The 27437-nt window shown below is 39.7% G+C and overlaps 1 protein-coding gene across 3 annotated transcripts in view; it reads left to right on the top strand.

Moving 5' to 3' along the window:
- The window catches only part of ALG12 (homolog of asparagine-linked glycosylation 12), a 110330-nt gene that overhangs the window by 69342 nt on the left and 13551 nt on the right, over positions 1–27437 (top strand). For all 3 annotated transcript variants that reach the window (XM_088962527.1, XM_088962529.1, XM_088962528.1), the window contains exons 13-17: positions 891–977; positions 2441–2508; positions 3759–3827; positions 3919–4001; positions 4998–5097. In XM_088962527.1, coding sequence (XP_088818653.1) covers positions 891–977; positions 2441–2508; positions 3759–3827; positions 3919–4001; positions 4998–5097 — 407 coding nt within the window. The remainder of the gene's footprint in view (positions 1–890; positions 978–2440; positions 2509–3758; positions 3828–3918; positions 4002–4997; positions 5098–27437) is intronic.

Here is a 27437-nt window from a genome sequence, read left to right on the forward strand (position 1 = left end):
CTAGACAATGGTATTTGAGTCATTTTACAAGTTATTTGAGGTATCCAGCCTTGAAGATTTTTCTGCCAATCAGTATGGATATATGGGCACATACTATGTTGTGCAGTACATTTTTATCCAATCATTCAAGAAAGATATTATTTTCTTTGATGAATGAGATTGATATTTTTTAGTATTTAATATTTAGGTGTATTCCCTTAATTTTTGTTCAAATGAGGAATTATGTAAAACAAAATAATGCAGGAAATAAACTTGTAACAAAAATAAATACAATATAAGACATAATTCTTCATTGAAAATCCACATTTTATGCTGTTACAAGGGGAATTATTGATTGGATATTGCATATGTTTGAAGTTTCAACTTCTAATTGCTATCTGTTTTTTTTTTTTTTGACAATCGGTTAATGATTTACACCTAGAGTTAAGTACCATGTTGTGTTATGTTTCACATGGGTAATTCCAGTAAAATGAGGCCCGGACATTACCTGGAAATAGTGGGAAGGTTGACTCAAGTGGTGTCTAAGATATCTATGCAAAAGTGGATATGTTTCAATATTAGATTTGGTATGGATTTGTTAAAGATTAATGCATATCCATCAAGTTTGACCATATCTCTAGTTTTATGTGCAAAGAACCATACTACAACAAGATAAAGTGACACATAGCATATCAAATGTAGATTACAGAGAGTAATCGTAAAACAAAAGTGAATAGCATATCAAATGAAGATTACATTGCTTTGAAAGTTATTTCCTTGTTATGGAGTCTAAATTTGTCATCCAAGGGCTTTAATAGGAATATATTGTTGTACTTGTTTAAACCATGGTTATTACCAATTGAATGAAAGGAAACCTATATGTTACATGACATTGTTTTCTCCTATTGCAGATTGGCATGTTTCTTGACAGGAGGATCCTTGTGTACATTATTCCAGTTTTCTCATTTGTTTTACTTTACTCAAAGCTTCCACACAAGGTGATTATTATAACTACAGTTGTCACGGCGCCTGCCTAGACGTAAAAAATGACAAGGCGGATGCCTTATATAATGCCATTTATATTGTTGTATCTTATTAATGTGCGTTTTAATACATTTTATTATATGCTACATATATCATTTATACTTTGTTTTTAATGTTTTATTATTGAAATTTAAAAGATCAAAGGGTTTTGAGGAGAGAGAACAATTAAGAAAGAAAGAACTTCCATTATAGTTGTCAAGGCGACGCCTAGGCGGGTGCCTAGGCGACAATGCGCCCTTAGAGGCTCGCCTTGCCTAGTCGCCAAGCAGTTTTGTGCATTGGGTTATAAAATACTTTTATATTTTTTATTTTTTGACATTATAATTATAAAAGACATTATTAAGCTAGAACATTCATTTTATGTTTTTATATACTAATTTCTTTTTATTATTTTCTTATTTTGTTAGGGTTTAATCAACGCAAACATTGCTAACTGCTGTATTGAACCCATGGTTCAAAGTATCAATACACCTCTGTGTATTGGCAAAGGTGTATCAGTACTTATAACGATACTCCCCCTATTTTTTTTATTTCTTTGTTTTTCAATTTTATTATTAAATCTCTATATTGTTTCTAAAAATGGGTCCCCGAAAACACCTGCAAACAGGTATCGGGATCCCAAAGATACAAAACAATACACCCAATACAGGGCGTATCGTATCGAAATTTCCACCTTTTCTTTTCTTCTTTCCTATAACAAAAGTAGGGGTTCAGCCCCTATATTTTTTGAAATTTCTTTCCCTTGTTCTTTTTCTTCTCATAAAATGTTGATTTTCTAGACTTAAACATGAAATTTATACTTCTCTTATGGAAATTATGAATATTTATTAAGGAAAGATGGTTATGGAACCTAGGGAACTACCCTAGGATATATGGTTTCACTTAAAAATATCCATCGCCTAGGCACCACCTAGGCGACTAGGCGATAAGGCGCCCCCCTATCGCCTAGCCTCGCCTTGGCACCTTGAAAACTATGACTTCCATCCTTGTTTTCTTTTTCTATTTTATTTTCCTTCTTGAATTTTTATCATATAAAGTTACTTTCTTTAGCTGCTAATTGATATGAAATTGCTCTATGAAATACTTATTTATTTTTGAAAATAATGAAATTAATATATGTACAAGATTTTTATCTTTTATATGTGATGATTTGCCACATTTTTAGAAGAATTTAATGTTCTTAATAAAGTAGATTGCTATTTTTTCAATTAATATACATGCTGAATGGTATACAAAACTAAGGAACTAACCAAAAGTTAGTTCTTTATATTATAAACGCCTAGGTAACTAGACAACTAGGTGCTCCAGTGTCGCCCAGAATCGCCTATACGCCTTGAAAACTATGATTGTTATCCCTGAAATGTAATGGGCATAATTGTTTATTCAGACATTATTTATTGTTATCTCTGATCAACAGGAACTGCGATTCATTATTTCTTCAATTCCTATCTTCAACTTGGCAGCAGCAATTGCAGCTAGCAGAATGTATGTAGTATAATGTCTACCTTGTTCTCATTTTGATAGTTCTCAACATTATTTATCGGTACAAGGATATACTCTTTTTACAGTTCCACTAAACACTAGGAACTATAATCTAGTTAAGGGGTGGGGAATATGTTTGTAAGACAACAGAATAGGAGAGGCCTGACTTCCATGCGATGGTAATGACACACATCATAAATGGGGTTGGAGCTTCATTTTGGTCTTGCACTCATAAAAAACCTTACTTTGATTGGGCTCTAAGTAATAAAAGGTTCAGAGGCCAAAGACTGTATTGTCTTTAAAGAATTGAAAGGGACAGGTGGCAAGGCCAGCCTAATTGGAATCCACATTGAACATCATACTCTTTATTAAATCAATTAACTTCTGATTGTTATCTATCAAAAAAGTTGCAGGCATAAAATTTTAATTTTCTTTCACAAGATTTGTGAGGGGAACTGGTAGAGGTAGGATTTTGGTGCCACATTGATGTACACCAGAAACAGAGGCCCTCCTTCGGATGCAGGCTATTCTAATTTTGTTCTTGAAGAAGACTGAGGGGCTATCTTTTGTGCAGCGGGGGGACCTTGGTAAACATTAGAGAAACACTAGAGAAAAAGAATATTTTCACATGTTGGAGTCAATAGATATGCAGGATCATCAACAGAGATCTACTATTCAGGGGGGGATCATAAACTTGAATCTCTTACAAGCAGGGATGAGCTTAAAAGTGAAGTATCACTAGCTTTATTATCACAGGTAAGGATGGAAGAGTTGGCAGTTAAGGAGAGAAAGAAAGGAGGGGGGTCAGTAACTAATCAGCAACAGTGTTTTTATGAAGATGAAAAATACAAAACAAAAATACAAAAATCGCCTTCCTGTGGTGGATGGGCTGATTTTAAAACAACTAGCTCACCCCAAGAAATGGCTAAATCTAAATGAATCTACCCCAGTAGGGGAGATACCTGGAATTCATTCCTCTTAACTAGAGAACAAGGGATTTTATTAATTTTCTAACCCATCTGAATAGGGTTCATCCTGGAAAAGCCACACCCTCCCCCTTCATTTCGCACCCATCCAAATACTACTTTAGAGAATCTTCTTCCATTTTTACTCACTGCATTTTACCAGGGCTGACAAAACTTAATTGGGTTTAATGTTACTCTGCTATTCTTCTATACAACATGTATTGAGATATCTGCACTTGGTTGTTTAATTGATTTTACACCTCTTAATCTATCATCTCAACCTTTCAGCTACAACAATAGGAAGAAGAGTCTCTGGAAGTGGCTTTATTTAGTTATGCTTGGATCCCTTCTGGTCAGGTTGGGTGAATGGCATTATTATTCTCAGTTTCTAAATTCTAATATAATCTTTGTGTAGATCCAACATGCTCAAGTTTGCTTTTTTTTTTAGTCTAGGATTCTCCATCATTATGTTCATGGCATCATATGAGAATTATCCTGCTGGATATGCTCTTAAAGCTTTGCATAAAATGGGTACTCTCTCTCTCTCTGTATATATATATATAATCTGTCTGCCTGTCTGTCTATCTATCTATCTATATGTATATGTATGTATGTGTGTGTATGTATGTATGTAAACATGCAATCTATGTTACAAGATACGACAAGGACATGATCTTGAATATGAAAGGACTGTTACCCAATGTTGGTCCTTGCTATTTGCGGTCTTGGGAACAGTAGACTGGATATGGTCCTAGGCTTTGGCTTTTTTTTGCACAAAATGGCTGCCCTGAGACTTGAACCCTTGTTCTCATGTTTTCCAGTCCTCTGGCAAAAGCTATGGCTACAAGGGACATGTTATTGTGGGGAGAACTGGGACCAGGAATAGAATTTTAAAATATGTAACATTGGCTCCATGGAGGTATGACTTGTCTTGTCTGCTATCCAGGGACCATTACTTGGTTTGAAGGTAAAATCTCAGGCTGGCATGCATGAAAGGGTGGATTTGACTCTGAAGGCAGCCACTTGGTGCTAAAAAATGCCAAAGGTTTGGACTGTCCTCGGTCCCCAGTCTACCCTCCTAAGACCCCAGATAACTGGAAACGATATTGGGTATTGACTTTTTTTTCGGGTTTCTTATCCAGCTGTTTGTTTAGCAGGCTTCTTTTCTAGTTTTATGTAAATTGACTTTTTTTACTAATAAAAAAAAAAGGGGGATTAATGAAGCATTCCATATGAACATGACATTCGAACAATCCCATCATTACAAACTTAACAAAGCTTCCAGAATCCTTTTTCTTGGGCTGTATTCATATGTTAGCATTTGGCTTTTCTCAGATAATCCGATGCATACCTATGTTTTGTCAAGACAGGTGTGGTGGGTTATAAATTATGGTTGGGGAATCTTATATTGCAACTATAATTGGTACATTGTTATTATTACTATTTACTAGGTGTTATCATGGCAAGTTTTCATCAACTCATGGATTTAGTTTGGTGTTGATAACTGATTGATGTTTGTTTAAATAGGTCACCACACTAACACTAGTAAAGACCAGTGGGTTCACATTGATTCCTTTTCAGCAATGAATGGGATCTCGCGGTTTTGTGAAAATAATTTATCATGGAGGTATGCTTCTTCTATTGTTTTGGTTCTAGCTTCACTTGTCAATGCAATTTTTCTTTGGAAAATATGAAATCCCGCATCCTCTTAACAAGTTTTCAACCACTTATATATCCAATGCTTACAGCTTACTATTATTTTCCTCTTGTTCCCTACTTTTCCCTCTTTTGATCAGTAGAGTGGAATTTTGTTGATACATATGATGGTGGATAGATTCTATTGAAGTCTTTTCATCTTTTTAATTCTTGCCTGGTCTGGAAGTTACCACTTTCTCCAAGTTCATACCTGATATCAGTTCAATGCAATATCAAATGTTTTGGGCACCTAGCACCTTTGTGGCTGACATGCTAAAAATTAATGCATAAAGGTTAATTCTGAACTGCAAAATTTTCAAATTGGGACTGCAGCATCATAACTTTTTTTTTCCTTTTTTCATGAATGACACCACTGAATTTGATTAATCAGAAGTAAAATGTGAGTATATCAAAGCATTAGAAGCCAAATAGGGAGGCTAGCCTCAGCTGACCTCCAAATGAAGAGAAAACATCAATCCCTAGCCAGTTTGGCCATAATGCAATTGATCCCTCACTTATGCATGCAGGTCTTCTATTAATCTTTGTAGCTCTCTGATGACATGTCTATAGCTCCAAGTTACCTTCTGTTCATCTTTTAGCCACACAATGATTGTTCTCAAATCTCCTTCAATTTCTACTTCCTAGGCATTGGCAATTTTGGTGACAGGGTTGAACTTAGTTGTTGAGTTTTTGGATAATATAACATGTTTTTTATTTACGTAGCATAGTTAGGGAGTTATTGGGCCTTAGGCATACTTGTCTTTGTACTCTCTTTTATTTATGAGTATATAATCTAATGAAAGGGGTGGCCAGACCTAATTCTGTGCTTCTCCCATTCTCTTCTCTCTTCTCTCTCCTTAGCTGAAACGTTTTCTTCTCTTTCTTTTCTTCTTTCTTTTACAATTTTTATATCAAAACAGGTTGTCCAAACATTTCCACTTGGTATCAGAGCAAGGTTAAAGATTTCTTGAGTTGCTCCATCATGCAGCCCTAGATCGGTCGATTGCATGATAAGGTAAAGGGCTGATCAAAGACTTTAGGTAAGCCTAGCTTTTGGATTTTTTGGTGGAATTGCAATCCCTTGTAGCTGGTCTAGGGTTTTACACCAAAATCAGGAAGAACTAGAGAAAGGGGAAGAGTCCTATTTTAGTAGGACTCTTCAATTTTGACCTAGGAGGTGGCGCTCTAGTTGTCTAGGGTTCTTTGATGGGGGTGGTTCAAGTCCCAGCCTTTTTGGAGGTCTCTAGAGGGAGTGGCAACCTCTTCTCTCTTCCCCGCTCTCACGGAAAAAGGAATCTTTGGAGGGAGGGGCTTCTAGGGTTCCAGGAGGGTGTTTGAGGTTTCTAAAGGACATAAATACTTTTCTTTTCATCTCAAATTGATTTCCTAATCTATTCTGGGAGTTATGGAGGGTTGTGGAGTTGAAAACAAATTTACAGGAGAAATGGGATTTGGGAGAGGAGGTGTTGGAGACCTCTTCGAGGCCGGAACCATCACTACAGTTAAGTTTGATGGTACAAACTGCTTAGAATGGTCACAATCTTAAAAGATGGCCATTGGTGCTCGTGGGAATTTGGGATATATCACCGGTGAGGAAAAGAAACTTGAAACTAATCATTCCCGATGGGTATAGGAGAACTACATGGTGATGACTTGGCTGTGTAATTCCATGTTGCCCCATATAAGTACGAACTTTTTATGGGCTAACACAACTAAGGAGATTTGGGATGGAGTAGCAAAAACCTATTCATAGAATGAGAATGTTGATAGAGCTTATCAGTTGAGAAACTAGGTGATTGCTACTAGGCAAGGAGAAAATATTGCTATTTATTTTTCAGCCCTCAAAACCTTATGGTAGGAGATAAATCATTTGGAGACTATGGTTTGGGAAAGTAACAAAGATGCAACAACTAATCAGAAGCTGGCAGAAAAGAATAGGGTTTTTAAGTTTTTAGTTGGACTTAACCCTGCGTATGATATTGCACAACAACATATTCTTTCTTGAGACAGTGTAACTCTCTTTCAGGCATATGCCTTTGTGTTTGGAGACGAGAGTAGGAGGAATTTGATGATGAGGAACCTAGACCTTGAGCAATCAGCTATGGTTAGCATAGTGAAGCCTAAGCCGAGTGGGGACAAAGATGGAAACGAATCGATAAGGTGGACAAAAGGGATCTGATATGTAACTACTGTAAGAAACTCAAACATACCGGAGATACTTGTTGGAAGCTTTACCCACACCTCTCTAGAATATGGCAGTGACTAGTGATTTATCAGGGCCACCTACTACAACCTCTCTAGAATTTGTTGTAGTAGCTGTAGTGAGGGCCGAATTGGAGAGATATGGGTAGTTCCTAAATCGAAAAAATACAGCCAGTTCCAACTCATTATTAGGTGGGGACAACAAGGTGCAGGTTGATCAAGAGGTAGTCATTCTACCTCATTTGTGCACACAGGTTGTTCACATGCCATTGCAAATTATGTATCCACTACAGGTAAGGGGGACCTCCCTGGATTATAAACTCAAGAGCCTTAGAACATATGACCAACATTTCCACCATTTTCACCACATACCACCTCTGCTCTAGTAGAGATAGGGTTTTCACGCTAATGGATCACATATTCCCATTTTTGGGAAAGGGTCTGTCAGGATAGCTGATACTATTACCCTACCTTTTGTCCTTCATGCTCCTAGACTGAGTATTGATCTTTTATTTGTTAGTAGCTTGACAAAGAATTTGAATTGTTCTGTGATTTTTTTCCTTGGTCATTGTGTTTTGTAGGATCTGGAATCAAAGATGATGATTGGGAGTGGTTGTGAGGTGAATGGATATCTTCTTGATGCGCTTCTCAATCATCAATCGTGCTAGCAGGAGTATTAAGTCAGAGTCGGTGGGTCAGATTATGCTTTGGCATAATCGGTTAGGATATTTGTCTTTTGTTTCTTTGCATTTTTTGTTTCCCAAATTGTTTGAGTCTATCAATTTATCTAGTTTGGTGTATGAGGGCTATCAACTTGGAAAGCATTGTAGACATTCCTTTAAAGTAAGTATGAGTGAGGTCTCGTACTCTATGGGTGGCTATTGGTATTTTCTCTTGTTTGTGAATGATTATTCTCTGTACTCTTGGATATATTTGATGAGGTCTCGTTATGAGGTACCATCTTTGGTTCAATAATTCCATCAGATGGTGCTAACACGGTTTGGGGTATGAGTGAAAGTGTTTAGATTTGACAATGTCAGGGAATACTTTGAAAAAGACCTGGCATCATGCCTATTGGAGCATGGAGTTATCCATCAGAGCAATTGTACATACACTCCACAACAAAATGGTGTAGCAGAAAGGAAGAACAAACATATTGTAGAAGTAACAAGAAGCATTATGTTGAGCTTTACAGTTGCAATTCATTTTTGGGGTGACACAATTCTTACAGCAGTGTTCTCGATTAATCGGGTGCCTTCTCGTGTTCTTGGATATAGCACTCTGTTCAGCCTTCTTTTTCCTGAGGGGGAGATAATCCATATTCCTCTAAGTGTGTTTGGATGTGTATGCCTTGTCCATGTTCTTGGTCCTCATCGCTCAAAGCTAGATCCTAAGGCGAAGAAGTGTGTCCTCCTTGGGTATGCAAGTAATCAGAAGGGGTAATGTTGTTATGATCCAGTCTCCGGTAGCTGGTATTTTACTATAGATGTCACCTTTTTTGAGTTTACACCTTTTTTTTCAGGGGGAGTGTTTTGGAGAAGGAAGTGAGCAATCTATACCATTTCCTGATACAGCTCCTTTGTCTACTCTAGTGTCTGACCTACCATCTCACCCACTTTGCCACCTCCATTGCGTCTTGTCTCTCAGTGTTTTACACGACAGCACAGGGAGGTTGATTCCATAGTAGAGGAACCCATGTCACTACCTATTGGCTCATCAGAGATTCCAGGTTTGACTGACACAGACCCAGGTATGCCTCTTGTTCCCCTTGATAGTTTAGTTCCTATTTGGTACTACTACCCTTGCTCCTAACACCATTGCAAATGACCTTGATTTCTCTATTTCCCTCAAAAAAGGGAAGAGGAAGTGTACTACTCATTGCAGTTCACACTATCTTTCCTACAGTGGATTATCCCCTTCCTACTGGGCCTTCCTTTCCTACCTTAACTTTGTGTCTATACCCAAGTGTTAGTGAGGCTCTCTCCAAACCTGAGTGGAAGACAACTATGCAGGAGAAAATGAAAGCATTGATTAAAAATCAAACATGAGAGGTTGTGAATTTGCTTTATGGCGAGGAGACTGTTGGATGCAGATGGGTTTATATGGTAAAGTACAAGGCTGATGGGAGTATAGAAAGGTACAAGGTACCCTTGACTCAGTGTCTATACCCAAGTGTTAGTGAGGCTCTCTCCAAACCTGAGTGGAAGACAGATATGTAGGAGAAAATGAAAGCATTGAATAAAAATCAAACATGAGAGATTGTGAATTTGCTTTATGGTGAGGAGACTGTTGGATGCAGATGGGTTTATACAGTAAAGTACAAGGCTGATGGGAGTATAGAAAGGTACAAGGTGAGGCTGGTTGCAAAAGGGTATACTCAAACTTATGGCATAGATTACTTAGAAACTTTTGCACTAGTGGCAAAGTTGAGTTCAATTTGGATTCTTCTATCACTAGCAGCTACATACTCTTGGCCACTCTTCCAACTTGATGTGAAGAATGTCTTTCTCAATGGGGACTTGTAGGAGGAGGTGTATATGGACCTTCTAGCTGGCTTTTACAATAATGTGAAAAAAGGAAAGTTATGCAGGTTGAAGAAGTCCCTATATGGTTTAAAGCAATCACCCAGAGTTTGGTTTGACAAGTTAGAAGTGCATTTGTTGTATTTAGCTATACTCAAACTCAATCTGATCATACTCTTTTTGTGAAGAGGAGGGGGTCACTGGTGTCAGTTTTGATAGTGTATGTGGATGACATTGTAGTTATAGGAAATGATTTGAGTGAGATTGATACCTTGAAGAAGAATATGCACAAAGAGTTTGAGATTATGGACCTTGGGGAGCAGAAGTACTTTCTGGGCACTGAAGTGGCAAGGTTCAAGCATGTGATCTTCATCTCACTGAGGAAGTATGTTTTAGATCTACCACAAGAGACAAGAAAGCTTGGGGCAAGGGCAGTTGATACACCGATTGGTCAGAACCACAAGATAAATTCTTCAGAGGGTGAACTAGTGAAGGTTGTTGCAAGATATCAAAGGTTAGTGTGGTGGTTGCTATACTTTTGTATGATACGACCAAACATCTCTTATGCAATGAGTGTGGTGAGTCAATGCATGCATGCTCCATGAGTTCAGCATTGGGAGGTTATTTACAGGATACTTTCCTATTTGAAGGGACACCCAAGTAGAGGCATATTGCTTGCTGATCATGGACAGTTGAAGTTAGAGGCTTACACAGATGTTGATTGGGCAGGGTGCCTAGATAATAGGAGATCTACATTAGGAGTTTGTACTCTTGTTGGAGGTAATTTAGTTTATTGGAAGAGTAAGAAATAGACAATCGTGGCAAGGTCAAGTGCAAAAGCTGAATACAGAGCCATGGCACATGGTATTTCAGAGCTCCTCTGGATCCACTCCTTGTTAGGGGAGATTGGAGTTGAGGCTGAAGAATCTATGATGCTATATTGTGACAATCTGGTGGCAATTAACATTGCCCACAACCCAATTCAGCATGATAGGATGAAGCATATAGAAGTGGATAGACACTTAGACACTTTATAAGGGAAAGGGTGACATCCGGAGAAGTTTTCTTGCCATATGTTGCATCTGACTTGTAGCTTGCTGATGTTCTTATAAAAGGAGTTGCAAGAAACAAGCTGGAGTATGATCCACGCAAGTTGGGAATGTGTGACATTTATTCCCAACTTGAGGGGGAGTGTTGAGTTTTGGGCTGATATAACATGTTTTTTATTTACATTGCATAGTTAGGGAGTTATTGGGCCTTAGGCCCATTAGTTTTTGTTTTAAGTTAAGAGCGTTTTTAAATTCTCACAAGTTGCCGGCTTACTAAGGGAATACTTGTCTTTGTACTCTCTTTTATTTATGAGTATATAATCTAAGTAAAGGGGTGGTCGGACCTAATTCTGAGCTTCTTCCATTCTCTTCTATCTCTTTTCTCATTCTTTCTCAGCTGAAACCTTTTCTTCTCTTTCTTTTCTTTTACAGTTTTTATATCAAAACAGGTTGTTATGCAGACAGCAATTGGAAGAGAACCAAAGAGGATGCATGATGTATTTATTGTCTACAATTGAGGGCCCATAGTTGGGAGGGTGGTGCTTTCAGTCTTAGAAGGGAATCCAATTTGAACGGGCAAGCATGAGCATAATTCTGAGATGGGACAATAGTGGTTGTGAAGGAACAATTACATGAGATGAGGTGGGCGTGAAGGAACTTAACTACATTACATTCTACTTGTATCCTCATAAGGTTACTTATATACCATTTTCCCTTTCCATGGCCCATAGCTTCAGAATGGGATGTTTCCCATAAATTAGAGTTGGGTAGATGAATTGATCTTCTTGATTGTTATGGGAGCAGGGAATATTGCTAAAAACCGAATGGAAATCTGAATAGGACTGCTTTAACAATGACCATGTTTTGCAGAGAAATTTGTTTTTTTTTTTTTTTTTTTTCAATCCAGACAGCACATATATAAGATAAATGAAGTGGGGGATATTGAAATGTTAAAGCTAGGAGGAATGATATTTCAAATGGGTCTGTCAGCCAGGACAATGGGTGACAAGAAAAGATAAGGCAGACGGTGATGTTTCAGCCGTGTGATGTAAAGATAAATGAATGCATCATTTAGGAGTGGTTTCTGCAAGTTGAAGGTGAAACATAACCTGAGTTCATGTTATGGGGAAATTCTTTAGCTATTTTTCTACAGAGGCAAGATAGAGTAGAATTGAGGAACAATATTCATGCTATCCCTTTGCACTTTTTTTGTACTTCTCTGGTTTCTTATTTTGCGTCTGGCCACTCATCTATGCCCTTTGCACTTTTTTTGTTCAAGCCCATTCATAATGGTCATATTTCTGATGGTTTTCATTAAAGCATTTATTTCTTGACAATATTAATCAAAATTCAATGATCAATGCTTGAGGCCATCAATTTTTAGTGAATCTTATTTCTTCCTGCTGGATCAATGGTGTATTCCAAATTTAAGAAGTATATTTTGTGGAATTAACATGAAATCTGATTCCCTTGTTTTCTCTCAGATGTTAAAAAATCCTCATATTTAATTTCTAGGGAAGATTTTTATCCATTTATTTTCTGTTTCAGTATCATTTTTGGTTTCAAATCTTATGGTGTCATTGTGTTCTAAAAAAGTGACCAATTCTTGGGCCAAGGATCATTGCTAACCATCAAACATATATGCCTATAGGTTCACTAATAATCAAAAAGATCATATTCTTCAATGACATGCTGAAAAGCTAAATAATTTGAATGATTGTGTAAATAAATTGGATTTGAAGGAGAAGACATTTTCTCAAGCACTTGCAGCCATTGTTCAAAAATCTAATGGTAGGGATAATACAACTGAAAATCTCCCATGCATTGAAGAGATTGTGGTTGTACAAAAAAGCAGGGTGGTTCAACCTCTTATTGAGCAATCCAAAACTTTTAATGTTGTAATGTACTGCATGAATGGTCTGGAATTGTGCAGGAGTGTTTCCTAGTTCTTGGGTTGGCCTATGGTTGATTTTCCAAAAGACGGCATAATGAAGTAGGGTGGAGAAACTAAATTTCAAATTGTAATTGAGGCTCTAGATCAAGATGCCAGTGCTGATGAACATAGTGAAGATACACGCAATGTTTCAAAAAAATGTACAAATATGCAAAAAAGAAAAAAAAAACTGTGCAAAATTAAAAAAAATAGTATTGAGAATAATATTAATTAAAAAATGCATACTTAAATTTAAAACTAAATGTTTTAAAAAATCTATTACCTCAAATCATGGTTCAAAGTATTGATACACCTCTGTATCAGCAGAGGTGTATCGGTACTTTGAACGATACCCCCCCTATTTCTTTTCGTTTTTTTTTGATTTCAGTTTTAAAGATATTTATATATAGGGTTTTATTGTTCAGTGACTTCAGTCCCCCTCAGAAATCCTAATGCATTCATACAATTTGGAACAGTGTCAAGGGGGGAATTTATCACAATTCACCAGGACTGAACTATAAATAGGCCTTATATATTATTAAAAAATTGGGTTCTCGGGGAACCAAAAGATATAATACGATATGCCCGATACGGGGCATATTGTATCGAAATTTTGATCCTTGCCTCGAATAAAATACATAAACATAACATATAAAACATATTCAAGCATTTAACAATACAAGCACATGAAATTTACAGTTTCTTTATTTCTTTCCTAATCGCATTCCTGTAATTCTATGGACCGCTTTGTACTGAGCCCCTTGAGGCAACCCCAAACAAGTCCATGTTAGGATCTTAAATTCTTAACCCATACATAAAAAATGGTTTTATAATTTTAATTATAAGTTCAAAATTAGCCCAAACAAATCCAAACAAGTCTTTTTTTGCTATTATTGTTCATTCATTCTTCTTAATATAAACAATTTTAAGAGATAAAGAAACATAATTAAAATTATAAAACCAGCTTTTATGTAGGGGTTAAGAATTTAATATCCTAACATGGGCTTGTGGGCTGGCCCCAAGGGGCTCAGTTGGGGTCTGGGGGTGAAGCCTCCTACCAAATCACCATGCTTAAGAAACACAGAAAGTGCAAAAGTTAAATCAGGTGCATGCATTAGCTGAGGCGAAAGGCACACTAGGGGCATGCCTTTTTAAAGGGTGGGCCTGGGCCCAGGTGAGGTGCAAACCCATAAAATGTGCCTCACCTGTGCATCAGACATGTAGTTCGATAGAACTAGAAGAGAGAGAGAGAAGAGAGAAAAGAGAAATATGTTCAAATTACTATAGTTGGCGGTGCCTGAGTTAGTATTTATACTTGGGGCGACAACTCATAACTAATACAATGAGAAAAGACAGAAAAAAACCTTTACTAGGCCACAAGCCTCTACACTACACATTACAACACTCCACCTCAAGTTGGAGCATATATATCAATCATGCCCAACTTGTCACACAGTTCATTATGTTGCAAATAGTGAAGACCCTTTGTAAGGACATCAGCTAGTTGTTCCTTGGATCTAATGTAAGGAGTACAAACTTTCCCCTTTTCAAGTTTCTCCCTTATGAAGTGCTTGTCGATTTCCATATGCTTGGTCCTATCATGAAGAACTGGATTGGTTGCAATATTAATGGTTACCTTGTCACAATAGAGAGACATTGGGCCATCAACCGAGAGGCCTAACTCTCCAATCAAATTCTTCACCCATAGTACTTCAGCAACTCTGTGTACCATGGCCCTATACTTGGCCTCAACACTAGATCTGGCCACTACACTTTGCTTTTTTCTTCTCCAAGTGACCAAGTTTCCACCCACAAAGGTACAATATCAACTAGTTGATTTCCTATCATCAACTGCTCCAGCCCAATCTACATTTGTGTAGACTTCCACTTTCGTATGATCATGTTTCTTGAAAAGTAACCCAGTTCCTGGATACTTCTTTAGATATCTGAGTACCCTCTCAGCTGCCTCTAGATGGGAGGATGTTAGTGCATGTATAAACTGACTAAGAACACCAACAGCATAAGCTATATCTGGCTGAGTCATTGATAGGTAGAGAAGTCTTCCTACCAACCTCTGAAATTTCTTAACATCTATCACTGGTTCTCCAATACAATCACCAATCTTTAATAGGAGAATCTACAGGCTTTGCTCCTAACTTCCTGTGACCTACAAAAGATCTAGGACATACTTCCTTTGGGAAATGAAGATGCCCTTCTTAGAGCGGGCAACCTCAATACCAAGGAAATAGCATAGCTGTTTCAGATCTTTCACCTCAAACTGCATAGCAAGGGATTCTTTGACCTTTTTAATCTCAGAGTCCCAACTCCTCGTAATCACAATGTCATTAACGTAGACAATTAATACCACAACATTCTTTTGGTTTGTTTTAACAAATAAAGTATGTTTAGATTGGCACTGCTTGAACCCAATTTGCTGTAGAGCCAAGTGAAATCTATTGAACTAGGCCCTTGGGGATTGCTTCAAACCGTATAAAGATTTTTTTAGTTTGCAAACTTTCCCTTCACACCCTTTTGCTACAAACATAAGAGGTTGAATCATGTAAACTTCTTTGTCTAGATTCCCATTTAAGAAAGCATTTTTTATGTCTAGTTGGTGGAGCTCCCAATCAAAGTTAACAGCCAAGGATAATATAATTCGGATAGTGTTCATTATAGCAACCAGGGCAAAAGTCTTTGCATAATCAACCCCATATACCTGAGTATACCCTTCTACAACTAACCTGGCTTTATACCTCAACAAACCCATCTTCTCTATGCTTTACTGTGAATACCCACTTGCATCCCACTAGCACCTTGCCTTCAGGAAGATTCACCAACTCCCAGGTGTTGTTTTTGTGAAGAGCATTAATTTCTTCCTTCATTGCCTTTGTCCATTTAGGTATAGATAAGGCTTCTGCAATACTTTTGGGAGCAACGTTTTCATAGAATAAGAACTGAGCAATAGGATGCTTAGTAGTGATCGAACCCCTTTTCTGTGAGCAATTGGGACATCAAGCTCATTAGTAGGATCATCAATAGCAATAGGTTCAGTAATATCAAAGGGAACAAGGGTACTTGGATTTTCCTTCAAGAAGTCAAAAGGTGCTGGATGTATAGTCTCAAGTTGCTCCACAGCCTTTGAATTCAACAGTCCCTTACGACACCTCAAGAAGACACGGAATGGAGAGGAGTCAGGAATAAAGGGAAGAGGGATTTGAGGAACTGGAGCTTGCCTCTCCTCCTTTACACTATTCTCCCCCTGAGGAGGCTTGAAAGAAGGGTTCAGACTCAGAAAAGGATACATCCATCGATACAAAGTACTTATGTGTGACCGGATTAATGCATTTGTAACCCTTCTGGGAAGAGGGATAACCCAAGAAAACACACGGAACAGATTTAGGATCCAATTTACCCCGGTTAGGAGATAAATTATGAATAAAGCACTTACACCCAAACACCCATAGAGGAATGGAAAATAAAGGGGATTGAGGGAAAAGAAGTTGATGTGGGCCCTTGTATTGTAGGAGGCGTGATGGCATGTGATTAATAACATAAGTTGCAGCCATCACAGCATCAACCCAAAATCGTTTCGGAACATGCATGTGAAGCATCATACTACATGCAACTTCGAGGAGATGGCGGTTCTTCCTTTCATCAACTCCATTCTGTTGTGGTGTTTTGGCACATGAGCTTCTATGAAGAGATCCATGTGAGGAGGAAAATTCGGCTAAGGCATGATGGAAATACTCCTTCGCATTATCCGATTGGAAAATTTGGACTTCAACATGAAATTGAGTGAAAACAATGTGATGGAAATTTTGCACAAACTTGGGTACCTCTTCTCTCTAATGCATAGGATATAGCCAAGTGTGTCTCGAATAGTCATCAATAAAGCTTGTTGAGCAAGAGAAAGAAGAGGAAGAGAAGAAGGAAGAAGAGAGAAGAGGCTGGCGGACTTAATGCCTCAAAAGAACTTGCTTCATACGAGTGAAGTATTTGTATTTATACTATACTGGTCGTACAACACAAGTTGGAGCATAGATATCAATCATGCCCAACTTGTCACAGAGATCTTGATGTCTGGAATGGTTTAGCCCTTTTGTAAAGATGTCTGCTAGTTGGTCTTCAGAGCTGATATATGGAGTGCATACTTCGCCTTTGATGACTTTCTCTTTGATAAAGTGCTTCTCAACTTCAATGTGCTTTGTTCTATCATGTAGTATTGGGTTAGCAGCAAGAGAGAAAAGTACTCTAATAGAGTTCATTTTGGCAACAGGGGCAAAGGTTTCTGCATAATCAATTCCATATACTTGAGTAAACCCCTTTGCCACTAAACGAGCTTTATACCTCTCCACGGTTCCATCAGCCCCATGCTTAACAGTGAACACCCATTTACATCCAACTGGATCCTTTCCCTTAGGGAGATCAACAAGTTCCCACGTGCCATTCTTATGAAGAGCATCAATTTCTTCCTTCATGGCATTTGTCCATTCTGGTATTGAGAGAGCTTCTGCCACATTCTTGGAATAGGGATACCGTCGATGGAGGTAAGGAAGGCACGAAATGATGGTGACATGTTCTCATAGGAAACAAAGTTGGAAATGGGGTGTTTAGTGGTGCAAAACCTAACACCTTTCTTGTGGGCAATAGGAAAGTCAAGATCATTAGCGACAAGAAGGTCAGGACCATCATTGGGAGTCAAGTTACCTGAGTGAGTATCATCTTCCCCCGAGTAGTTTGATGGCACTTGAGGTACAGCTTCAGGATTCTCCACAGTTCTTGAACTTGGTTGGCCTTTACGACGACGAGAAAAAACACGGAAAGGTGGAGGATCAGGAAGAGAAGGGGGAGAAGGAGAAGGATTAGGAAGAGGAGGAAGTTGAACCAGTTTCTCCTCATGCCTACACTCCCCCTGAGGAGAAACAGGAAAGAAGGGCTCATCTTCAAAGAAGGTAACATCCATGGAGACATAGAATCTCTGAGAAACAGGATCAAAGCAATGATACCCTTTCTGAGAGAATGAGTAGCCAAGAAATATGCACGGGATAGCACGAGAGTCCAATTTCCCCCGGGTGGGAGATAGGTTTTGGACAAAGCACCGACAACCAAAAACACGAGGAGAGATAGAAAGAAGAGGGGCCTTAGGGAAGAGAAGCTGATGTGGGGCTTTGCACTCTAACCAACGAGAGGGCATTCGGTTAATGAGGAATGTAGAACAAAGAACAACCTCAAGCCAAAATCGTTTGGGAACATTCATATGAAGTAGTAAACCCTGTGCCACTTCAAGAAGGTGTCGGTTCTTCTGTTCAGCCACACCATTTTGTTGTGGCGTGCGGGCACAAGAGCTCCAATGAAGTGAGCCATGTGAAGCAAAGAACTCCGTGAGGTTACTATGAAAAAACTCTTTTGCATTGTCTGACTAAAATATTTGTATCTCCGTCTGAAATTGGGTGAAGATCATCCGCTGAAAATCTTGAATAATTTTTAGTACTTCCTCACAGGTTCGCATTGGGTATACCCAAGTGTATCTGGAATAATCGTCAATGAAAGTAATGAAATACTTGTAGCCACTCTCAGAAGGTAAAGTAATAGGGCCCACACACATCAGAATGCACAATGTGAAAAGGAAACTCTGATTTACTATTTTTTTGAAGGAAATGAGTTCTACAATGCTTGCTTAACTGACACGTTTGACAAGAGAAATCAAAAACCGACAATGACTTACACAGTTTTGGAAAAACAACTTTCAATGACTCAAAAGACAAATGACCTAAGCGACAATGCCACAAATACATTTTACTCTTTCTGAACTGACTCATAGACTCTGTAACATGAAGACCAGCCGTATTCTCCAGCATATAGAGTCCATCAACCATACGTCCCCTACCAATCGTCCTCCCACCGGCCAGATCCTGAATCACACAATAGGAAGGGAAAAAAGTCACAGAATAGTTTAAGGAATTTGTAACACTATTGACTGATAACAAATTCATAGGAAATTTTGGAACATGAAGAACATCAGAAAGTGTAAGGCCGAGAGGAAGAGAGAGAGTTCCCTGACCAGCTATGGAAGTGTGATCCATCAGCTAGTCTCACTTTATCTCTTCCTAAAAGAGGGTGATAAGTTTGAAAGTAAGAGGACATACCAGTCATGTGTTTTGATGCTCCAGAATCAATGATCCATGGAGAGTCAAGGTTGTGAGAAGCAACATGGAAAGCTGTGGTAGGATTACCTGACGTGGATGCAAATGAGGTTGTGGGAGGAGCATCCATCTAGCAAATTGTTCTACCATAAAGCTCCAGATGGTCATGGAAGGAGTTTACAATATCCTCCCTTGGGTCAGATCCAGATTAGCTATGTTGTCCATGTGGTGTTTGAGTCACAGTAGAAGTGAAGGGTTGGTTCTCCCGAGTAACCATGTTGGCCATGTAGTGTTTCTTGGTACCTTGTTGCCTGGGCCTTTTAATTACATCTGAGCCTTGCTTCTTAGGTAAATCTTGAGACCATTTTGGTTTCCCATGAAAATCCCAACAAGTATCCTTGGTGTGTTAGGGCTTCTGACAGTTAGTGCACTACAATTTCTCCTTATCTTCTGTTTTCTTCTGGAGATCCCTCTCCTGGAAGAAGATCCACCACTAGTAGAGGCACCCCCTTCTGCCGCCAACACAATTGCATCCTCTCCGGTGTTGTTCATCAAGTTTCTCATGCTCTCTTTAGACTGGACAAGAGCATAGACCTCCTAAATTGATGGAAGATCCCTAGAACTGAGAATTTGTACTCTGATGGATTCATAGATAGGATTGAGACCATGCAAAAAGACAAACACTCTTTGTTGTGAGACGAGTTTCTTATACAATTTGGCATCATCATCACACTTCCTATCAATATTCTGGTAATGGTCCAACTCCTTCCAAACAGAGGTCAAGTCAGAGTAATAAACTGATAAACTTCTCTCCCCCTGTTGACAAGTAGATGATGCTGCTTATTTGTGGTTGCATGGAGATCAAGAGCCACGACATAACCATACTATTCTCCTGATCCCATCTATCATGTTCAGCATTTCCAGAAGGTGGTTCTTTGATTCTTCCATTTATATAGCCTATTTTTCCCCTTGCAGTTATGTATAACTTGATCCCTCTTGACCACTCTAGGTAATTTAACCCATCAAGAGGAACAACAACCATAGGGAAGGATAGGTCACTGCCCCCACTCATTCCATTCAGCATTGTGGAGATTCCGGATGTGGCTGAATCTTCACTATTCATGATTCCAGGTTTAGGAGTACACAAAACCCAAGGCACACTGCCTTACAGAGCTGCTACAGTCCACAACTAGGCACTTGCTGATTTTCGGTTTCACAGAGAACCAAGCACAAACACTGTAGCTGCAGTACTAGTTTGTATGACCTACAGTTTGTAGGAGTCCACAGAACAACATACGAACACTGCACTTGCAGTGTAACCAGGTCTGAATGACCTATAGTTTTACAACTTTCATGCAACTTCTCAGTAGGAACAGAAATACAAAGTGGTAGTTCACCACACACCTAATCGGTTGATACCAATTTCAGGGCAGCCGAATAGTCACTGAGTGTTTAGGGCATCAATAGTTACTTAGAGTAGCTGAATAGCAGTAACACACAAGAGAAGAGAAAAAAAATTGTAGTCGAACAATCACCCTACTAAGATTTTAGGGCATTAACAGTCCATTGAAGAGAGCAAGAAGAGAACAATAAAAAAACTTTAGTTGAGTACCAGGTCACTCGAACAGTGGATATGCATTACACTCTTGGACACCATCATCTTTGCAAGCTAGAACCCTTCTTCGTACATCAGGTGATAGTTTTCTACAGTCTTCTCAGCGGAGCAACTACAGATACCAGCACCTGGGCTGGAGGATGAAAAAAAACTTCGTAGCAGAACCCTTTTCTGTGCTAGGAAGTTGAACAGTCAAGCTGATTCTACTCGGCATTGGTGACTAACCGCAGCACTGGAGAATAATTTCTCTTCCTTGCCTTCGAACATCAGGAATATAGTGACCTCAGCTGGTTGTTTTCCAGGCCTGGACGGTTCCGCTCTAATACCATGTTGAGCAAGAGAAAGAAGAGGAAAAGAAGGAAGAAGGAAGAAGAGAGAAGAGGCCGGCAAATTTAATGCCTCAAAAGAACTTGCTTCATGTGAGTGAAGCATTTGTATTTATACTATACTGGCCGTACAACACAAGTGGTATAGAAATTACAAAAATACCCCTATGGGCACTAAATCTGTGTACAATACATACAATAACATCTACCAACAAAGCTGATAAAGTACGTGTACCCACCCTCAGTAGGTATGTTTACAGGGCCCCAAACATCAGAAAAGACAACATGGAAAGGCGAAGTAGATCTTTTATTATTTGATGATGATAGAATTCAGGTCTGCCTTAGAGTTTGGCCTGACTGAGTTCAGTTATGTAGAAGAAGAAAAGGTGATAAAGAGAGAGAGAAGAGAGAATTCTTGTTCGAACTGAAAGAGTCAAATTGACTTCTCCCAGTCGGCCAGTAAGTATTTATATTATTATTAAAACATAACTGAAAAGACCTATGTGCCCTTACTTAAGAGCACATGTTCCAACACAACATTACAGATCAGCAACATTAATCAAGGTATAAAGATAGAAATACCCCTACGCTAACATTCCCCCTCAAGCTGGTGAGTATATACATATACTCCCAGCTTGTTACATATGTAGTCCACTCTTCCCCGACTCAAGCCTTTTGTAAATAAATTAGCCCACTGATTTCCTGTATTAACATGTGCAGTGTCTAGCTCTCCATTCAGCACCTTCTCCCTCACAAAGTGACAGTCAACCTCAATGTGCTTGGTTCTTTCATGAAACACTGGATTAGAGGAGATATGAACTGCTGCCTGATTATCACAATAGAGCTTCATTGGAGTGTTAATGTTGTACCCTACTTCCTGTAGAAGGTTCCTTAGCCACACTAATTCACAAGCGGTGTGCGCCATAGCCCTATATTCTGCTTTTGCACTGCTTCTTGCCACAGTCGTCTGCTTCTTACTTTTCCATGTCACCAGGTTGCCTCCCAGAAACGTGCAATAGCCTGTAGTAGACCGCCTATCAGACATAGAACCGGCCCAATCAGCATCAGAATACCCTTTTATTTCAAGTTTTCCCCCACTCTTGTATATCAGACCGCGACCCGGAGCCCCTTTTAGATACTTCACAATTCTCAGAACCGCATTCCAATGAGGAATCAAAGGTTTTTGCATGAACTGTCTTACCACACTAACTGCAAATGAGATGTCTGCTCTGGTAATGGTTAGGTAGTTCAGTTTGCCCACAAGTTGTCGGTATCTGCCAGGGTCTTCAAACACTTCACCCATATCACTGCTTAGCTTGGTATTTGTGTCCATGGGTGTTTCAGTTGGTTTGGCACCCAACAGGCTTGTTTCTTCCAACAAATCAAGCACATACTTTCTCTGGCACAGGTTAATCCCATACTTGGATCTCGCTACATCTATCCCCAAGAAGTATTTCAGTTTACCTAGATCCTTTGTCTGAAAGTGATCCTACAGATAAGTCTTCAACCTGTCAATACCAATGTTATCATTCCCAGTAATAACAATATCATCTACATACACCACCAACAGTATTTTTCCTCCCGGAGAGTCATGATTAAATACAGAATGGTCAACTTTGCACTGTTTCATACCAAACCTCTTTACCATCTCACTGAACCTACCAAACCATGCTCGAGGAGATTGTTTAAGCCCATATATAGCCTTCCTTATTCTGCACACCTTACCATCCTCCCCTGAGCAACAAACCCTAGAGGTTGCTCCATGTAGACCTCCTCGAGTAAGTCACCATGCAACAAGGCATTCTTGATATCAAGTTGATATAGTGGCCACTCATACATGGCTGCAAGAGAGATCACAACACGAACTGACCCTATCTTAGCAACCGGTGAGAGTCTCTGTGTAGTCAATACCATAGGTTTGGGAGTACCCTTTTGCAACTAATCGCGCTTTCAGGCGTTCAACACTACCATCAGGCAGATACTTAGCTGTATAAACCCATTTACAACCAACAACTTGCTTCCCAGGAGGAAGAGCAGTGAGGTCCCAAGTATGATTATGATGAAGGGCCGAGAGTTCTTCTTCCATGGCACGGCACCACCCTGGAGAGGCAAGGGCTTCCTGGACATCCTTAGGAACAATAACTGATGATAACAAGGTAACAAACTAGTGATGGGAAGCGGAAAGTGAGTAAGAGAAACATAATTAGAAATGGGATGAAGGGTGCAAGTACGTTTACCTTTCCGCAAAGCAATGGGTAAGTCAATTTCAGATGCTAAGTGCGGGTCTGGTGCCGGATCCGTCGACGGAGATGTAGCCGTAGGAGTAGTAGCTGGTGCACGTGGGCGATGTGTATACACATGACGGATAGGTGGGCGTTCAATAGGTGGTGACACCTGAGGCAAGGATTTGGTCACGATTGGAACAAAGGGAGGAGGATCGACAACGGGAAGTGGAAGAGGAGGAGGTGATGAGGAGGAAGAAGCATCACCAGACCCCAAAAAGAACGGAGTAGACTCAAAGAAACTGACATCAGCACACACGAAGGACCGTCGAGACCCAGGATGGTAACACCTATACCCTTTCTGGGTCCGAGAATAGCCAAGGAAGATGCACTTGAGAGAACGGGCATCGAACTTGTCGTTCCCAGGACCCAGATTATGGACGAAGCAGACACCCAAAAACTCTCGTCGTAAGAGGGAACGGAGACAAAGTGGGAAACAAGACCTGAAACGGAGAATGACCATCAAGGATGAACGTGGGCATCCGATTCATCAGAAACAAGAGGTAAGCACTGCATCACTCCAAAAAGGTTTGGGAACATGCATGTGATGCATTAGGGATCTTGCTGTTTCAAGGAGATGGCGATTCTTTCTCTCAGCCACCCCGTTTTGTTGTGGGGTGTAGGTACATGAGATGAGGTCTGATGTATAATGCCGTGTTGGTCTAGGTATTCCTGAAATGATGAGAATAAATATTCGCGGCCATTATCAAAACGAGAAACTTTGATGTGGGTACCAAATTGGTTACGAATCTTGGCATAAAATTTTTGAAAAATGGTAAACAATTCACTTTCTTTCATTAAATAGAGCCACATCATCCTTGAAAAATCATCCACAAAAATGACAATATCTGTATCCATTATATGACATCACTTTATAAGGACTCCAAACATTTGAATGAACTAAAGAAAAAGGACTCGACACACGGTTATCAACCCTAGAACTAAAGGGAATGCGATGGTGTTTCCCAAACTGACACGACTCACATTCCAAAACAGAAAGCTGACTCAAGGACGGAACCAAGGACTTCAAGACTTTTAGTGACGGATGACCAAATCGGCAGTGCCATTAGAGAGGAGAAAGAGATGACTGGAGAGCTGTTAAAGTTCTACCACCACCATCGTCAAGATAATACAGTCCACCTGCTTCATGCCCTCCACCATGTGATCGGAGGCTCCAGAGTCAGTTTGTGATGTTGAGCAATGAGATGAGGAAAACACACCTAGAGTTCCAGTCATGTGATTGGAGGCTCCAGAGTCAATGATCCAAAGATTGGGTGTAGATGCCAGACAAGTCATACCTGAGTGAGCAAAAATCGTCGTGTTCTGCTGTGATTGGATAAACCTCTCATATTCATCACGGGGAACACTCACCATCTCCTTCATGGGACCATCTGTGGATGTAGGAGGCATCTGGTCAGATGAATGGTTCTCCTGTCTAAAGCTGGAACTCGAGTCACCGGTCGCGGCACGATTGGCCCAGGTTGAGGGTGGACCATGTAGATCATAACAATAGCTGATGGCATGTCCATCCATACCACAATGAGTGCACTTCCTCGGGCCTGAGCTACGTCCTCTACCACGGGCTCCCCCTGAATCTCTGCTCCCAGTACGACCACCACCACGATTATGAGTAGACCCACCATTGCCACTTCGGCCATATGCAGAACCACTACCACCACCACGGCCAGACTGAGCTCCCCGAGCTCCACTTCTAACACCACGGCCTCTCGATGCAGCAAAGGCAGATCTATCTGAGATATTAGAGTTCTTAGTAGATCCGATAGAAATCCTCCAGAGTCGAGCAAATACCTCTTCTAGGGACGAAAGAGCTGATCCCCCTAATATCTGAGCCCGTATTGGTTCATATTCAGACTTTAGTCCCACCAAAAATCTAGTCACATCAAGCTGCTCTCTCTGTTGTTGCTGAATCTTGACATCGGAAGTGAAAGGATGATAGACATTCAACTCATTACGTATGTTCCTCATGTTGGCATAGTACTCCTCAAGACTCTGATTGCCTTGTTGCAGGTTAAAGTACTCTTGATAAAGCTGATAAACTCTAGTTGTATTGTCCTGCCCCAAATACAATTCTTCGCATGGTCCCACACATCTTTAGCAGTATCAAGGAACATGAAGTTCACACTAATCCTAGGTTTCATATTGTTCCACAACCATGTGACGATTTGAGCATCCTCTTGCTCCCAGTCCTCATACTCGTGAGAGTCAGAGGAGGGTTTCTCCTCTCTGATGTGTTTTACCTTCTTCTTTGCCTTCAGAAAGACTTCAACGGATTTAGCCCAAAGCACATAATTCTCTCCATTTAACTTAATGGAGGTCATTTGAACATTCAGGTAGTCTGTAGGCACCATCACACTAGGTTTATAATCATTATTGTCTCCCATTATGTTATCACCGATTCTGCATACTTGCTGAATTCTATTATCACTGAGATCTGCACACTACACACCACTAGGTCACACCTGTCACACTGAATGCAGCACTAATTGTTGCTGGAATGTGTGCTCTTTACACCACAAACCCTAGACCACACCTGTCACACTGATTTCAGCACTTGTTGATGAAAAGTGTGCTCACACCACAAACCCTACTCCTACAACTACCTGAAATCTCACCACTATATGATCATATCTCTTCCTTCAAAATGCACAAAGAAACCAGCATAAACCCTAGCACTTACTGGCCGAAACCCTAGCATATGGTCTAAAACACACCTCCTATTTAATCCATAACATATATCATGCACTGAAATCTCTTACCTTATTGCTGAAGTAACACCCATATAAGTAGGAAAGCAGTCCACACACAACAGCCACAGCCCACACAGTTCGGCCCTCTATTCTTCCTCTACTAGGAGAGGGCGACCTCAGAAATCACAGCAACCGACCACATACGACCTGACTGGAGGCATAGAGACCTCCAAAGGAAGAGGGCGATCACTCATTTTCAGCCCTTTACCTTATCTCCAATCGAACACAGAAAAAAAAAAAAAAAAAAAGAGGAAAACCCTAGATAGGATGCGTAGAGAATGAACCCTAGGCAAGCAGAAATTTAGGCAGATTTAACCTTGCTCTGATACCATGATAGAATTCAGGTTTGCCTTAGAGTTCGGCCTAACTGAGTTCAGTTATGTAGAAAAAGAAAAGGTGATAAAGAGAGAGAGAGAGAGAGAGAGAGAGAGAGAGAGAATTCTTGTTCGAAATGAAAGTCAACTTGACTTCTCCCAGTCGGCCAGTAAGTATTTATATTATTATTAAAACATAACTAAAAAGTACATGTTCCAACACAACATTACAGATCAGCAACATTAATCAAGGTATAAAGACAGAAATACCCCTACGCTAATAGATGAAAAAGTTGTTCTACAATGCTTATTCAACCGACACGTTTCACAATGTAAACTAGTAATAGACACTGACTTGAACAATTCAAGAAACATAACTTTCAAAGACTCAAAGGACAAATGACCAAGGTGGTTATGCCATAACCACAATTGACTGTTTGTAGATTGACTCATAGACTGACTCATAAGATTCACAGAGGCTGATGCCGCAGGGCTGGCTTTATTCTCCAAGATGTAGAGGCCATCAACCATATATCCTTTACCAATCATCCTCCCCGAGGTTAAATCCTGGAAAACACAAGAATGAAGAAAAAAGGTTATACGACAATTTAAAGACTGAGTAATATTGTTTATATATAACAAATTAATAAGACGTTTAGGAACATGAAGGGTATGGGATAAGACAAGGCCATCAGGAAGGGATACAGATGAAATGCAGTCATGGTTGATGCCCCTTTTTCAATGACCCAAGGTGACTCGGGAGCAGAGGTACACACATGAAATGCAGAAGCACCTTTACCTGATGTAGAAGCGAATGAGGTAGAAGGGGTAGGAACCGACCTATCCAACTACTTGAGTGTCCTACCATACAATTCCAAATGATCTCTGAAGGAGTTGATGATGTCTTCCTTGGGATCAGAACCACTAGGATGCTCTTGAGGAAACACAGTAGTTTGATTATTTTGCTGATAGTCTTGTGTGGCCAGATTTGCAGAACTAAATTTCTTCTGAGGAGGCTCCTTTGAAGTGTCTTGATTTTTGGTTGCCCACTTGAGCTTACCCACTAACTCTCAATAGGTTTCTTGAGTGTGTCTAAGCTTCTGGTAGTGAGTACACCA

Source organism: Nelumbo lutea, chromosome 1 (genome assembly GCF_056320005.1).
Source record: "Nelumbo lutea isolate HS-2025 chromosome 1, American lotus-T2T, whole genome shotgun sequence".
Lineage (NCBI taxonomy): Eukaryota > Viridiplantae > Streptophyta > Magnoliopsida > Proteales > Nelumbonaceae > Nelumbo > Nelumbo lutea.